Source organism: Etheostoma spectabile, chromosome 12 (genome assembly GCF_008692095.1).
Source record: "Etheostoma spectabile isolate EspeVRDwgs_2016 chromosome 12, UIUC_Espe_1.0, whole genome shotgun sequence".
NCBI lineage: Eukaryota > Metazoa > Chordata > Actinopteri > Perciformes > Percidae > Etheostoma > Etheostoma spectabile.
In genome coordinates this window covers 15558816-15576439 of record NC_045744.1, presented here as the reverse complement: position 1 = coordinate 15576439, position 17624 = coordinate 15558816, and the positions used below count along the sequence as shown (strand labels likewise).

Below are 17624 nucleotides of genomic sequence, written 5' to 3'. Positions count from 1 at the left end.
ACAGCTTAGACAGAGGGAGCCAAGCTGCTTCTGGGTTACAAATACGGTCAAAAGAATGTATGATATAAAACAGATTATGACATATAGTGTCATTAAAGAGCATATAATGCACTGTGATTGGCCCAGCAGCTGCTTCTTTATCATCCACTCAGACAGGTTGCTATTCACACGTATGGGACAATAGACCTCTAACCACGGACATGTAAAATTCCCGGTACCCTTTCTAGAAAGGAGCAAGACAACCAAAGCGAAAGAGACACAAACTCTTTGCCTCTCTTTGAGATCGTTTTGCATCTGTGTTCTTTTTGTGTCTTTTCGGGTTGTTTTTGTGTCTCTTTGTAATTGTGCACCTGGGTCTGTTCCCAGAAGAACTGTTCAGTAATCTACATCTACACATAACACCCCTTGTTTCTTGCCATTTAAATCAGAAGCTTTACATAGATGATAACATTATGTGAGCCAACTCTTCTAATAACGTAAATATTGCCCTTGGATTAATGCTATGTAAAAATAAATCAAGAAGAAAGCAGGCAGAAGTAAAAACAGAGAACCCATTTTAATAAAAAGTTTGATACAAAAAATTTAGTTTCTGTTGAAACCACACCTACCTATCAACGCTATGGTTCTGTAACACATTTTATTATTGTTTGAACAACTGACACGAAGGTTATTCTACAAATATCAAATCATCACAAACGAAAACAATGCATAAGTTATTACACACACAACACACACACACACCACACACACACACCACACACACACACACACACACACACACACACACACACACACACACACACACACACACACACACACACACACACACACACACACACACACACACACACACACACACACACACACACACACACACACCACACACACACACACCACACACACACACACACACACACACACACACACACACACACACACACACGATATGTAGGTAAAATGCTTTTGCACATTTCAAAAGCTGAATATGAGGCACGATTATCAAAGACAAGGCAACATTATGGAAACATATCGACCTTGTTGGCCTTCCTGTTGTCATTTAAGTGACATGATGTAATTGTTTACGATTTCTTGTGTCTTACTAAGAATTACCTGCTGTGGCTCATTTCCCACAGTGTTTTTTAAAGTTCTTTATTGAACTGAAAATAACTTTGAACCCAATGATGAGGAACAATACAATGGTGATTGTATGGGGAATTTGTGGATGTAATGACAGTAAATGACACAGCTACACTACTACTATTTTACTACTGCTACCCAGGAAGTAGGAAGAAAAGGCAGTGATGAAGACAGAAAGACCCTTAATGAGATGTATACCTGCACACAACATACACACTAGAGCTGAAAAGATCACTTGATGAATCAATTTGTTAATTAATTATTCAAATGAATCTTTAAACTATTTTTAAAATCAATTAGTTTCAAGCAAAAAAAAAAAAAAAAAACATTTAATCGGTTCCAGCCATTTAAAAGTGACTAGTTTTCTATAACGGTAAACTAAATATCCTTGGGTTTTAGACAAAATTTCAAGATGTACCTTGGGCTCAGGGAGACAGTGAAGAGCATTTTCTACCATTTTATAAACCAAACGACTGATCAAGAAAATAATTGTCAAAGTAATGGTTACTTGCAGTCCTATCACACACACTTATATACAAACATGGCTATAAGGAGGACTGAAAGTAATGGTGTCATGGAAACTTTGTTTACAATGCATGAAGTAATTCAAAAACTGTATTACTCAGTATTATTTATACAAACAATCTGGTGCTACTGTCTTAATGTGAAAATGTGTATTTTCTTGCATTAAGCCTAGCTAAATGGCACTGATCTCTGTATATGAGTAACAGAGTGAAAATGATTTTATTTGTTTTGAGCAGATTAGGAAGCACAGCTACAGTAGAAAACAGTGTATGTGTCAAGATAGTAATAAACTGAGCATTTACTGCTTAGAGTACACTTTATAAAGCAGGTAAATAAAAGGTTGCTACAAGCAAAGCCGGTTTGATCTTATCTGTTTATGTGTTGCATTTCTCCTGCAGAGCAGCTCAGCAGGATCAAAAATGTGAAACCCATCGATAAACTGCAACTCTGGCAGTATCCAGATGAGTCTGAAATGTCACTATTAAAAAAAAACACTTAAAAATACTGAGATGTAAGGGCTACTACTGAGAATACCAAAAGAAATTAGATCACTTTGGTCCACTTTTAATCTAGACAAAGATATGCAGACATACACGCATCCCTCTCATTCTGAGTCTTATTTTACAATCTCAACTTCCTCTTTACTCAACGTCCCAGCAACTCTTTAGTTCAACAATACAAAGAGAAGAGGGGGAGGAAAAAGAGCCAGGGGCAGGGACAAAAACTTCCCATGCGGTCACAGTCTAACCAAATCACAACTCATTCCAACACTACAGTAAGGTTATGCTGTTAACATCCAAGCTTCAATACAAAGACACTGTGAGGGCCACATGCTCGCTCACTTTCACAGGCGGTAAACATTATCAGGAGAGTTCACCAACAATAGGATTGCTTTAATGGGAATTAACTTTATTTTTGCTGTAGGTTTTCCAGCATGTTAACAGTCCTAATATCACATACTCAGATAAACAGAGTGTTTCAGGGATGTTAAGCCCTATCTTTGTGGGGACCTGTCATTGACATAATGCATTCCCTAGCCCCTTACCCTAACCTTGACCATCACAACTAGATGCCTAACCTTAACTCTTACCCTCACCCTAACCTAATTCTAACCTTAATCCTAAAACCAAGTCTTAACCCTCAAACAGCCCTTTAAAGTTGTGGGGTCCAGCATTTTGGCCCCACAAAGCTGTTGGGACTCCACAAGTATACTGAACTCCCGCTCCCCCACCACCACCACGCGCACACGCAACTGAGCTTCGGAGACAAAAGCAAAGGAGATAAACTCTGCAATACATCCACTCAGAATGAAGGAACTATAAATACATTGTCTCAATAAATCCATGACATTGTAAAATAAAACCATTGATTCCGTCAAACTTTTGATTCTGATTGTATAGAATAAAACCTTTTGTTCCTCTTGAGTGGATATTCTTCAAAGCCAAAAGCTTAGTTTTGTACCTGTGACTCTTTTTTTGCTCGTGCAGCCCTCAGTTCATGCTCCTCCTCCTTCTCTTTGAGGGAAATACTGACAGAAACCACAGTGACCATCTTGACGACAAAAAAAACAGGTAAGAGTTGTAGTGTAAAGTTGGCACAGTTAATAATCTGGATTGTTTTAATTGATTGGCTGTGACTGCTGCTACACGTTCCTGGGGATATTGCAGGACATGGACAGCGGCGGTGGGTTGGGGACGAGCGTAGGGGAGCCGATTTCAGGTGGGAACGGCTGCAGGCCCATTTGCTTGTTGTCACACAGCTTGCGGACGACAATGCGGCAGAAGTCTTCGTTGTTTCGGTGACAGTTGTCCAGGAGTTGGCGGACCTTAGCGGTGCGCGTTGGCTGGGTCTTCACCAGCTCGTAATCCTCTCGCATAAGCATGGTTTGGGACAGCAGGGCATCCAAGCTTTGGTTCAGACAGGCCTCTGTCATCTGGGAGACAATATCCTCACGCCGTGTCGCAATCCACTGGGCAATTGGGCCTTGTGAGGGAGGGGAATGCAGCAATGGAGGAGAGTAATCTGCTGAAATGGAGGACAAAGGGGAGTGATTCAGATTTTGCTTGTAAATTTTGGCAAAACAGCTAAAACATTAAATGTAATTCAACTTTCCAGAACTGTATGATCATTATTACCAGGGTGGGATTTTCCTGAGGGGACAAAATGTATCCCTCACTCAACGTGATCAACGCTACTTCACCAATACCATATATTACATACTTAAAACAAAAGTATTTTAAACAAAGTAAAGTGCAATAACGTGAACAGTCTAGTTGTGTGACAGAATAATAAAAATCCCAGTGACAGTTGCTGATTGTGTTTAGCCGCTACAGAGCTCCGTGAAGCCGGGCTACAGAGCTCCGTTGTATCAGTGGCAGTTTTAGATATGTTTGCCGCCAAAAGGTGACTGTGTTCCGGCTACAGGCACCGCCAGATGACGGTCCAGGGGCCATGGTAGTTGAGTTTTGCAGAGAAAAAGTGAGCATCATGCGGCGATGACAGTTAAATTCGTCCCGTTGTGCTATTTCATTTTGAGATTTCCCATTGAATATTGAAGTTCATAAATAAGTGTTTTAGCATGGCTGGCCGAGTGGCACTATCCATGGTATTGGAAGGGAGATTTAATTCATGCAAGTTTTGATTTGTTATACATGATCAAAAAGCATCCACCACTTTGTTTCTTTCACAAATTGCACCCTGATGATCAACCATTTCATCCATTATGCTTTAACTGCTTGTACCTTGTTGCTGAGGCTTGAGGGTGAGGTTATCCAGCTGTGTCTCATATTCAGTGGCAGGCAGGCCTGGTTTGATGGGTATGTTCAAATATTTAAGTGGCCTGGCACTCTGGTAGCCATTCAGATTGTTGACTGTGCAGTAGTCTATCAAAGACTCAGGACGCTCTAGAGTATGAGCCGAATATGACGACAGATGCCCCTCTACATCAGAAAGAGTAGAAGAAGAGGTGTGAAAAAGCATATATTGTATGTTTACATAAAACCTAATACATGGTACTGATGCCAGTTATAATAACCTTTAGAAGGTGCAGCATTGCTGCTGATGAGCGCGCCTGGTAGAGATATGTCTGTGTCCTGGGAGGAACAAGAGCCTGAGCCTGAGCCTGAGCCTGACGGGGAGCTCTCCTGAGGCAGAACAAACCGTGATGTTTAATTTACATTACTACACAGACATTGAAGACATAATACCAAAAACAGACTAGGCTTAAATGTAGAAGTGCATCCCCAACTTTACCCTGATATTTCCACGGACATTTCAGCTACTGACCGGCCATGGGCTGATCCTGTCCTTCAGCATGTTCAGGGATCCCTCCTCACTTCTCTTCTCACTCACTGACTGGGCTGGACAACAGGCCGATCCTTGCATCAACTGTGGGGGAACAAGTAAAAAGAGGGGAATGAGTCATACTGATGAGGAGGATTAGTGGGGAACAATCAAATGTGTCCAATCAAATACGCCAAAATAAAATATAGAGCCCGACCGATAAAGGAGTTTTAAGGCCGATACCGAAATATTTGGTTATTTAAAAATGTGATATTCTGACATACAGTAACACACACACACACACACACACACACACACACACACACACACACACACACACACACACACACACACACACACACACACACACACACTTACTTTGCAAGCAGATTTCTTAGTATTCAAATGAATTGGAGATACAGATTGGTACAGTCCAAATATTATAAACCTCATTCTTTGGTATTTTTTCCTAGTGACGTAATTATTAAAAACCCAAATTCATAGAGGAGCAGTTTAGCATATTTTTCCTATTTCAAAGGATGAGTCTGTGGAAAAAAGGAGAGGTTGCTATCCTTGACTTAATGGTGTATATCATAAAAAAAGGATGAGGATCTTTTCAAGGAGCAGTTTGTAGGTAAATCAGACACTTAGTTCAGACACACTGTACTTTGTGTTACTCTTTGATTTTAAATATGATGACTAAAACACTGACATTAATTCTGACCTACTTATGCCAGAATGGTGGGGATATTGTCAATGAAGTGATGAAGATGGTCATATCCAGAGGTTCCACTTTGTCTAATCCAACCAGCATAAGGATCTTCATTGAGGGAACAGAAGTCCTGCAAGACTCCTGCTCTACTTATGTTTGTAAAATTTTGTTGTGCAATAAAACAGCCCCTGTACTGTTGACAGTTGCACTTCATTAGGTATCCCTACTTACAATGCTTAGTGTTCTTGCCAGTTTATTTTGGAAGTGTTAATATGTATCAGACAGACACTATTTACAAAGTCCCTTGGAAAATTTGCCCCTATATTCGCCATGCAGAATACATGTAGCCGTTTAATATGTTTTTTCTAATACCAGAAACATTTATGTATTCCTTTTCACGTGGTGCTTTTTTAAAATTTGTATTCTTTAACATGCACAGAAGCACTGGATTCAGGGAATTGGTCCTCCAAAATTAGCATTAATAATTTAAGCATGTTCTTTTTTTAAGGGCAACTTCCTTGCAAAAACCTGCAAGTATTTGTTGACTTAGAAGCTCCCAAACACACTTTTAAACGGGGAACTTCGATATTTTCAACCTGGGCCCTATTTCCCTGTGTGTGTGTGTGTGTGCCAGACTGTCAATATTTGCAGTGTTGACCCTTCTATTTCTAGACCTCTGCAATTCGCCCTAGCATGCTGTCAATTAACTTCTGGGCCACATCCTGACTAATGGCAGTCCATTCTTACATAATCAATTCTCCAAGTTTGTCGTAATTTGTGGGTTTATGTTTGTCCACCCGCCTCTTGAAGATTGACTACAAATACTCAATGGGATTAAGGTCTGGGGAGTTTCCTGGCTATGGACCCAAAATGTTGAGGTTTTGTTCCCCGAGCCACTTAGTTATCACTTTGGCCTTAGGGCAAGGTGCTCCATCATGCTGGAAAAGGCATTGTTCATCTACAAACTGGTTTTGGATGGATGGGAGAAGTTGCTCTCAAAGGGATGTTTTGGTACCATTCTTTATTCATGGCTGTGTTTTTAGGCAAAACTGTGAGTGAGCCCACTCCTTTGGCTGAGAAGCAACCCCACACATGAATGGTCTCAGGATGCTTTACTGTATGACACAGGACTGATTGTAGCGTTCACCTTGTCTTCTCCGGACAAGCTTTTTTCCGGATGCCCCAAACAATCGGAAAGGGGATTCATCTGAGTTTGCCCCAGTCTTAAGAAGTCCAATACCTGTACCTTTTGCAGAATAATAATCTGTCCCTGATATTTTTCCTGGAGGGAAGTGGCTTCTTTACTGCCCTTCTTGACACCAGGCCATCCTCCAAAAGTCTTTGCAGATGCACTCACACCAGCCTGATTCGTGCGTATCAACCTGACTTCTGCACAACACAACTGATGGTCCCAACCCCATTAATAAGTCAAGAAATTCCACTAATTAACCCTGACAAGGCACACCTGTGAAGTAAAAACCATTTCAGGTGACTACCTCATGAAGCTCATTGAGAGAACACCAAGAGTTTGCAGCACTATTAAAAAAGCAAAAGGGTGGCTACTTTGAAAACTTGTATATATATTCTATATATTCTAGTTTCTTCAGTTATTTCAAACTTTACACAAGTACATAATTCCACATGTGTTCATTCATAGTTTTGATGCCTTCAGTGATAATCTAAAATGTAAATAGTCATGAAAATAAAGGAAACGCATTGAATGAGAAGGTGTGTCTAAACTTTTGGCCTGTACTGTATATGTAATTTATTAAAGGTTTCTAGTGTCAGTGTATTGGCCGTGCAGTGGCTGCGTGTGCTTCTCACATGATCGAACAGAGAACACCGCCACGTCAGAGCGGCCAAAGCGTCAAAAGCCTTCCCCGTACTTTTCGTCAAGCATCCTTGGTGGGGGGGCCAGAGCTTCTTTGCAGCTCACGTCGGTGGTGGTGTGTACGCACGGTAAGTAGGAATGTATATTATTTTTTTTAGAAATTATAAAATGGTACTATAATAATATAGTTTATAAGTTTACTTTGCTTTTACAATAAAAGGTTTGATCATGAAAAAGGAATTGCTATGTGTATTTTATTCTGGTTAAAGTGAATTAAGTGACTAATACAAAGTTAAGGTAACAATTCGCATGGATATTTCAGAGTAGAATTGAAGTAAAAAAAAAAAAAGTTAAAATGGCCTAAATTAAGTAATTTGACAACTTATTTTACCAAAACATTTTCATGAAATTAAAGTAGATTTCTTTGATTAATTAATTTTTATCGGCCATTATAAATGCTGATTTCAATAGTTCGGGAAATGCCTAATATCAGCCGAAATAAATCGGCCCGACAATATAAAGTTTGGGCTATAATAAAAATTATCCGTTACCCAAATAAGACACCCTCATAAATGACTTTAAATGTCTTACATCTTGTGGAGCACGGGTGTTTCATTTTTAGACCGAAAAGAGGAAGGATATGATGAGGGGAAATTATAATGTTTGACCTGTAATCCTCTCGTAGTCATGGTACAATCCAAACTCTTCCAAATTACACAGTTACAAACATTTACAGGTACATCCCCTTTTTTGAGAGCAGACATCAAATATTCAGCCTGTAACTTTGTATTCAATACATTCAGACTGGTGTTACCTAACCACTAGCCACTGAGAAACAATAGAAAAACTAACAGGTCTTAAGATGATGATGATAATAAATGTAATAATAGTAATAATGTACAGTTCTGCCTCAATCTCTAAATCACATTTCAGAAGAATATACAGTTAAAACAGATCGGGGATGCTGTGTTGCCCTCATTGTTCTCTGTGACGTTTGCTAGAAGTTATGTAAATTAACCCCGGTGCGTTTTATGTGGAGTGATCACTGCACTGGACTCCGTTTAAAAGATTTTCTTTTAAATGCATTATTGCTTGTCAGCAACCGGTCATTTGGTAACTTAAACCCCACCCTCTGTTGCATGTCGTTCCTCAATTTCTCTCCCTTCATTTCCTGTCATATCTTTGCTGCCTACTCTTTTAATATAAGCATAAGTACCCTCAACACTTAAAAAAAAAAAAAAAAAAACTGTGGGAGGACAACTGACTAACCTTCGACCTCTTGATCTCCAACACGGCCTCCAGTAAGTCGATTTCGTCAAAGTTCCTCACCATGGGCTCGAGCTCAATCAAACACTCTGAAAAGGCATTTAAAAACACATCCCATCTTTACTGTTTATGACATTGCGATATCTCATCAACAATGCAGGACAAAACTATTTTACAGTGGTATCACTTTTGTCCAATTCATGTGCAATTTTCCAACAGTTCCCTTAGCTGCAGTTGTGGTCAGAAACTTGCCAATCACTAGTGATTTTAGTGGCTTTTTGCAGATTTGGTTATTTAGGCTACTTTCATGTACAGATGAAATAAAAGCTATGGTCGTCAAACACTCTGGTGCCAACTAAAATAAAGTTGTGTTTTATCAGTTCAGTATCTCAAAAAATACAGATAAATCAAGACTTTAATTTCTTCTAACAATGAGTGTTGAAGCCATTACACAGATTTTTGTTTTATCCTCTTCACATGCATGCAATTTATAATCATGGTGATACCTATATTCAAATGATGCTGATTACAATTACTGTTGATCATGTTAACGTGATGGCGATGACGATGATGGTGGTGATGATGATGACAATGACGTCAGGGGGTGGTAACTCTATATGTAGACCTCACCTGGGACAAGTGTGTGTGTGTGTGTGTGTGTGTGTGTGTGTGTGTGTGTGTGTGTGTGTGTGTGTGTGTGTGTTGTGTGTGTGGTGTGTGTGTGTGTGTGTGTGTGTGTGTGTGTGTGTGTGTGTGTGTGTGTGTTTATGACTAGCGGAAGGACAAACTATTTTTCAACCGGATTTTGTGAGACAAACGTTTTTTTCTCTTGTTTAAAACAAGTTTATTTATGTTGCTGTTGCATTTTTGAAAAAAAGAAACTGATCATTTTGACACTACAACCAATGGCGTTAATTACTGGCCCTCCTACAATGGGGGAAAAAGTATGCAAACCTGCTTGCAGTGATCTGCTGTTTGGGTGTGGTGGGGTGGTGCCCTGAGAGAAAATTTTTAAATTTTCTTAAATGTCAAAATGGAAAACAACTTAAGTTATACAATGTTTCAAAAAGAGGCAGAGAACTTTCAATAATGTGACGGGAAGTGATACTTAGTCACTGTTTTTGTCAGGAAAAAATTTAGCGTGACAGGATTGTCTTTCCAACAAATAGTTCCCAAATTAAAAAGGTCAAACAGGGGGCAATCCTTTGAGAGGATTATTTAATTTTCTCCCAAAAAATTTTCTTGCAGTTTAGTTATTTGTGTGAGCTTACTGAGGAAGGAAGGTCGTTCATCGGGGTTAGCGCCCAACCGCAGGTCTTAAACTATAGGTTTCTCTTTTGGGGGATGTCGCGGCAACTTCCCAACTTGTGTCAGGACGTAACCCACGTAGCACACTGAACATGATCTGCATTGGGTTGGTCACCTCTGAGTGCACACACAAACACACAATTAGTTTGGTAGCACCATGAAAGGTCACTCAAAGAGCACCTGAACAGAGTGACAGGAAAGCAACATAATAAAAAAAAGTGTTACCCTTTAAAAAGGGAAACTGCCCGGACACACTTCCCACATAAAAGATTGGGGATAGCTTCAAGAACTAGGAAAAAAACATACTGGGAAGTTAAATTACTCAACATAAATTCTTCTTAGAAATGAGGGACGTTACGACAAGTAACCAGAGAAAAAACGATGACCTTTTCAGCGTTCCAAAAGATTGCCCCAAGCTTAAGAGGTACATCCAACAATCGGAGGTTCACATCACCAAAGACAAAGTGGATTTCTTATACTTCTTTTGTAAAAGTCACCAGTCCCACATTCTGACAAATTCCTGAACTCACTCATCCCTGAGTGATTTCATCTCTGCACTGATCTGTATTGCGCTTACAATCCCCAATCAACCCCTATGCTGGCATTTTTTCACAACATGCCAGTCAGGAAAACAGTACTTCCCTTTATTGTACTCAACAAGAATTTACTTTGTCAAAGTTTTAAAACTGTACAATGATGTCATCAAGAATTGTAGGAGCCATTTTTATCCACCTTTTTAGTTAGGTTAATTTAGTTTAATTTATTTTAGCCACTTGGGGGAGTATTGCTCTGGGTGTGGCACATCACTGGGAATTAGGTATATTTACAGGTGTGGTAATCAGTGAGGGAAAGGTGTGGATAGCGGGGAACACACGATTCTTACCGTAGCCATGTGCATGCCACAGTACTTTATTAATCAGCACTGGGTGAAGTACTATTTTATGGGAAATACCCTTTCCCTACCTCTCCGGGAACCATCACCTTATCGTGGTGGAGAGGTTTGTGCGTCTCTATTAACCTGATGGCTGTGTTGTCTGGAGCTGAGTGCTCCTGATAGGGTCTCCCATGGCAAAGTGGTCTCAGGTGAGGGGCCAGACAAAGAATGGTCCAAAAACCCTATGAGTGAGCAAGGCAGAGAGGGAGGGACCCTGCCCAGAGGAAGCCCAGGGTCCCCGTCTGGAGCCAGGCCCAGACGGAGGGCTCGTCAGCGAGAGCCTGGTGGCCGGGTTTGCCACAGAGTCCGGCTGCGCACAGCCTGAAGAAGCTACCCTTCTCTCCACCGCATGGGCCCACCACCTGCGGGTTAATTGGGAACGTCTGGAGGAGGCCCCTGTTCAACAGACTTTCCGAAAGAGCTTTTTGTGCATCCCTGTGGAGGCTGGGGGCATTGAACCTGTGCCAATTACAGGGGTATCACACTTCTCAGCCTCCCTGGTAAAGTCTACCCCAAGGTGCTGGAAAGGAGGGTTTGGCCAATAGTCGAACCTCGGGTTGAAGAGGAACAATGCGGTTTCTGTCCTGGTCGTGGAATAACGGATCAGATCTTCACTCTTGCAAGGATCCTGAAGGGAGCGTGGGAGCGTGCCCAACCAGTCTACATGTGTTTTGTGGATCTGGAGAATGATCGCCGGGTCCCCCGGGAGATACTGTGGGAGGTGCTGCGGGAGTATGGGGTGAGGGGGTCCCTTCTCAGGGCCATCCAATCTCTGTGTGACCAAAGCGAGTGCTGTGTCCGGGTTCTCGGCAGTAAGTCAGACTTGTTTCAGGTGAGGGTTGGTTCTCAGCAGGAAACTGATGAAGTGCCTTCTTCAGGTAGGGAATGAGTCCTTACCCCAAGTGAAGGAGTTTATATACCTTGGGGTTTTGTTCGCGAGTGAGGGGATAATGGAGCGGGAGATTGGTCGGAGAATCGGCGCAGCGGGTGTGGTATTACATTAAATTTATCGCACCGTTGTGACAAAAAGAGAGCTGAGCCAGAAGGCAAAGCTCTCGATCTACCGGTTGTTTTTTGTTCCTAACCTATGGTCATGAAGAGATCCAGTGTACAAGCGGACAAAATTTGTTTCCTCAAGAGGGAGACTGGCGTCTCCCTTAGAGATAGGGTGAGAAGCACAGTCATCTGTGAGGAGCTCGGAGTAAAGCCGCTGCTCCTTCATGTTGAAAGGAGCCAGTTGAGGTGGTTCGGGTATCTGGTAAGGATGCCTCCTGGGGGCCTCGCTAGGGAGGTGTTCCAGGCACGTCCAGCTGGGAGAAACTCGGGGAAGATCCAGGACTAGGTGGAGGGTTTATATCTCCAACCTGGCCTGGGAAAGGAAAGTTTGGGGTCCCCTGCTGGAGCTGCTCCCCCCGCAACCCGATACCGGATAAGCGGAGAAAGATGGATGGACGGATGGATGGATACTTTTTCTACTTGTATAATAACTAGGAACACCACCCAAAGAGAACTAAGGCCTGGACCTAAGTTCTTTTGCTACGCGTTGAGAAAACCATGCTATCCATACCGAGGGTTATAGAATAGCCTCAACAAGAATTCATCCATTCACAAATTCTGCCTAATAATTTGGTCACCCATCAATTAAACATCATACAAATGAAATAGCGGTGAAAAAAGAAAAAAAAGAAAATATAGATTCTTAGATGCATACAGATTCCCTCTAGAACAATTCAATGCACAATTCTGATAAGTTAATAAATAAATCAATGTTTTTTTTTAAATGTGTTGATTTTTATTTACAAGTTACTGTCTCCAGACATGTTCAAATCAGAAAAATGAATGACTGAAAGAGGATGGGATAATGGACAACAACAAAAAAACACAAAAATGGCCAAAAGAAGAGAAAACAAGTTTTGTATATATACACATGATCTAATAAGACATACATAAAATAATTAGGCAAAACACATATAGGCTGTTGATCTACTTTATCACATTATATCTGACCACCTCATGTTTCATGTTCTAAGAAGCCACCACCTTTAAACATGACTGAGCCTCTGACATGGAAGATTACTGTGAGAGAGGATGACTTTCACAAGCATGTTTAAGGCTTAAGCTTGGAATTTTATTAAAACGTGACAAATACTGTTTATGTCAAAATCTAACAAATTCAGATTTATATGTATTTTTTTTAAATCACGCATGGAAATGTACATAAAAAAATATTTGCATCGATGACCGGTTTAGAATCAAATTGTTGGCCTCTGAATCCTACCCCTATCATGAAATATATTTAGATGTTATATATACTAAAACCATACTCAGCTACATGGAGAACGTACTTGATGTCTGTTGTCCAACCGGTTTCTAATTACTAGTTATTGAGGTTTGGTGTCTCACCTGTACATGTCGTGTTTCACATCTGCCCGACGGTTCTTGGAAGGTTCGTACCTCTCAGGGGGCATGTAGATCACTGTGCCCCCCATCTCTGTGGGCTTGGACCCCGAGCCTTTACTGACGGACAGCTGTCGCCACTTTGAAAGGCCAAAGTCAGCAATCTGGACAAAACAATTGCAGAACATTAGCATTTTTTCATAATTCTAGAATACGTTCTATTTACAGTATTTTTTATTTTTAAACACTGTTTTTGTCAATTGAAGAGAACAGGCTCCAAGACCAGTAGCTATGTTGTGGGAGAACTGTCCTATTTATTACAGTGGGAGCTTCTATGACACACTTTGTTAGCACAGCAAGCTTTTGAAGCATGCTGCTTCAAAAGCCAAGGACTTTTTCTAAAAGGTAAACAGACTTCAATTATTTAAAGAAATTTTAAGAAATCATGAATAATTTTGATAAATGTCAACTATAACTTTCGAGAGCCCAAGTTGACATCTTTAGACATCTAATTGTACGAGAGCAACAGTCCAAATCCTTTAAATATTCAGTTTACTTTTATATTTGACAAAATAAAGCAGCAAACCCAACATTTTTCTTTGGAAATATTGCTAGAAAAATGACTTAAAAGATGATGTTTAAGATTTAAAAGAATTAAAGAATCAAACAAACTACAGTAGTTGTGTGCCCAACTGTACAGTTTCTGTATGTCAACATGGGAGTTCACTGAACATGTAATTACTGGGAAATAATCTAATAATCTATTCACACACACACACACGCACACGCACACGCACAAGCACACACGCACACGCACACACGCACACACGCCTTTCCTTCTGACACACATACCTTAACATGAAATTCACCATCCAACAGTATGTTCTGTGTCTTTAGGTCGTGATGTAACAGGGGTGGGTTCATGTTATGAAGGAAGTTAACCCCGAGGGCAATCTCATACAGGATCCTCAGTCGCAAAGGCCAGGCAAGCCTGGGGTACATGTCCTTCTTTAGGCAGAGACAACAGACCGGGTATAAAATGTAAATAAGAGCATCTTTGAATCATGTGTTCAGGCAATAGCAGAGAGAGGAAGTGTTTTACTGCATTTCACTTATAAACCTCAGCAATGCAAGAGCAAAAACTGAAGAGAGAAAATTTAATACACCAACACAAGTGGGAATTTCCAAAACTACATTGTCTGCTTTCAGCTTCTCTTACCCTGCTTGTTTCAAAGTTTCATTAGACACTGAATACTTCTAAGTTTCACTTTTGCTTGCTATCACACAGGCATGAATGCATGGCATACATGCACATGATGAGTATAAAAGAAACTGAGCTACAGCTTGCCAAAAACAACAAAGAGAATCTTTTAGTTCAGCCATTTTGGCAACAAGCGTAGACACAAGAACTGTAAAATGTTTACATGTTCTCTACATTTGTGACTGGAGCCCCTTTCACACAGCTTGTTCAAGGCGGGAATGTTTTCCATTCTGTATAAAATAAATGAAAACGGAATGTGGGGACAAAGTTGTTCTGACGTTAAACCGGCAGTGGAGGTAATAACAGAGCCAGATCGACATCCAGTTTAAAAAGGACAGCCAGCATGACTACACACAGGCACATACACAGTATACTCAATGCCTTTTGTTTTAATCCTTATCCTCAACTCTTAATTGTTACTTAATGACGTATATCTACCTCGTGGAGCAGCAGGTCCAGAGAGCCATTGCTCATAAACTCTGTGACTATACAGAAAAACTCAGGCTCGTTGCAGATGCCAAAGATCTGGATGATGTAGTTGAACCTGGCTTTGTGGAGCACCTCGGCCTCCTTCAGCAGGCAGTTCCTCTCTCTGAAACACAGCCAAATTAAATTTTTTTTTTTTAACAAAGAGTTATGGGAGGACACGTCAAAAGGAGATACATTTGTGTGGACATCTATCATATCCGTCACTACACATTCCAGAATTTGAGTCAAGTCCTCTCAAAAAAAAAAAAAAAAAGTATTCTAACAAAACAAAATATATATATATATATATATAATATATATATATATATATATATATATATATATATATATATTATCTTCTTTTTTAGAAATGTGTGCCGGTTTAACTTTGAGGATTTGAGCAAGTTTCTTCACCTGAGCTGCAGAAAGGTAGAGGGATAATGTCATCCAGAACTGCTCCATAGACACTATGGACATCCCTGATTCAAATATACATGCAAGCCTCATACTGTATTAAAACTCACACCAATTCAAGTCTTGATGCTCTGACTTCAACCTTGATCTGCACAGTCAGTATATGCCAACTTTTCTGTAAAAATGTCACTGAAATAATACAATGTAAATTTCTGCTTAATTCATCTTTAAATTGACAGTAGCCTAATGAAAATGTCTTCCAAACAGTTTATGGCCTACATTGTTACATGAGGTGGTACCTTTCTACAACAGGACAATCGAGTTTCAGACACTTAATGGCCACAGTGGTCCTCCAGTCGGAGTGCTGCGCTTTGAACACGGTGCCAAAGCCCCCTCTGCTCAGGTAGTACAGGTCTGTCAGCTTCTGGTAGGGAATAACCGGCAAGGCGCTGGTCAGACTGCAAATGTTCACACAGCCGTGCGGCTCCATAGCAGTTTGTGTGCCTTTTACGGGAAGTCTCTGATGATTTATCCTCCAAGTCAGCCACTGAAAACAGAACTGTTCCTTATGACCCAACGAGGAAGAGCTCTTCCATTTATACGCATGCAATATGTCGCTGACTGCTAGCAAGCTAAGCTAACGTTAACGTCAAGAGGAGGAAGGCTGAAAAAGAGCAACCGATAAATGGTTTCTGACAAAAAAACGCCGAGCACCCAACGACTAGAATCAAATGTATGCGCTTTCACTTCCCCGCGTATTATGCTGTCGGACTGCCTCTAACCGGCTGTCACAGGCAAACGGTCAAAGAGCAACGACAACTGCGAGCTGCTGATCGCCACTGCCATTTAAGGCAGGTGGGTTTGTTGTTGCTAATGACGACACGCTTCCGGGTTTTTGCGCGACGCGTTCACATGATGCAAACAATTTACCAGATTTGTTTGGTTTCTGTAGGACTGATTTTCCAAACAGCCGTCTGAACAGTAGCCGACACCAAATAGCCCAAACACGAATATGATGATGGGGTGTTTATAGGTTCATTGAATAACTACATCGCTTAGACTTCATATTCGCATTTTGGTTTCAGTTTCGGTGGAACACAACAACTGAACCCAACTGTTCATGTGCGGGTTTAAATGCTGGAATTTCCCAAACGCGGGGCTTTCCCATAGGGCTTTTCTACAAAATTGTTGAAGAGGTGACAACATATTTAAGTAAAAAGTAAAAACTGTATGCGAGGACAATTACAGTAAGCCTCATATCTCTAGTAACTACTTTTAGCAATAGTAAAAAAAACCATGTTTAATTTAGTGTTTCACTAGCCTAATTTTAGCCATCCTGCTCTACGCAGAAATTTAGAAGTCACAAACAAAAGGAAGACAACGTGGAATACAAACACAAGTTCATTATGTATAAGCGTCTTTTCGTACCAAAAACATAGATCGATAGATGGATAGATGGGTAATTAAAGAGTGTAGCCCTGTGGAGAAACTTGGTTATAGTAAAACTATAAATCCTAATAAAAAACGTCACAAAAAAATCTGTGGGACAATATAGTTCTTTTGAAGAAGAAACAATTAAATACCAAATACCATCATATTTAATATGTAGTTTTCCATACGCTTCCTATAATGATGTAACTTCTTTATGGTGTTGTATCGATTACAGTAGGCCTATGTATCATCATATTTTGTTTTGTTTGTTTCTTGTTTGAAAAATTGGAAGAGAAACTTCCTGTAGGGCCAGATGTTGGCATTGCCCCCTTTGTGATCTGAAAACCATGTAAAGCAGAGGGTGTCAACAAATATATAATATATATTATATTATATATATATATATATATATATATATATATATATATATATATATATATATATATATATATTCATATTAATAGTCTATGCTGCTTACTTGGAGTTAATACAACATGGTTATAGAGTTTTTGATGATCCTGCAAGACAGTCAAGAACAGTCTTTGAAACTTGGATCAAGCTGTAGGCTATTTCCTTCTTCAAAGCTCTGACTGAGAAAGAAAATTTGCAATAAACGTATGTAAGTGGGCTCATACACTTTGTGTGTCCTTGTGTGTTC

General features: G+C 40.3%; 1 protein-coding gene across 1 annotated transcript; it reads right to left on the bottom strand.

Annotated features, from left to right (window-relative positions):
* Positions 1 to 1133: 1133 nt before the first annotated feature.
* ripk2 (receptor-interacting serine-threonine kinase 2) lies at positions 1134 to 16419 on the bottom strand. Its single transcript, XM_032531844.1, is given in 13 exon segments — positions 1134 to 3687; positions 4404 to 4601; positions 4697 to 4805; positions 4948 to 5049; positions 8757 to 8842; positions 10025 to 10057; positions 10060 to 10077; positions 10080 to 10178; positions 10298 to 10341; positions 13399 to 13556; positions 14245 to 14400; positions 15092 to 15245; positions 15835 to 16419. Coding segments are annotated over 13 exon segments (1731 nt in total). The 5' UTR covers positions 16026 to 16419; the 3' UTR covers positions 1134 to 3304.
* Positions 16420 to 17624: the final 1205 nt, after the last annotated feature.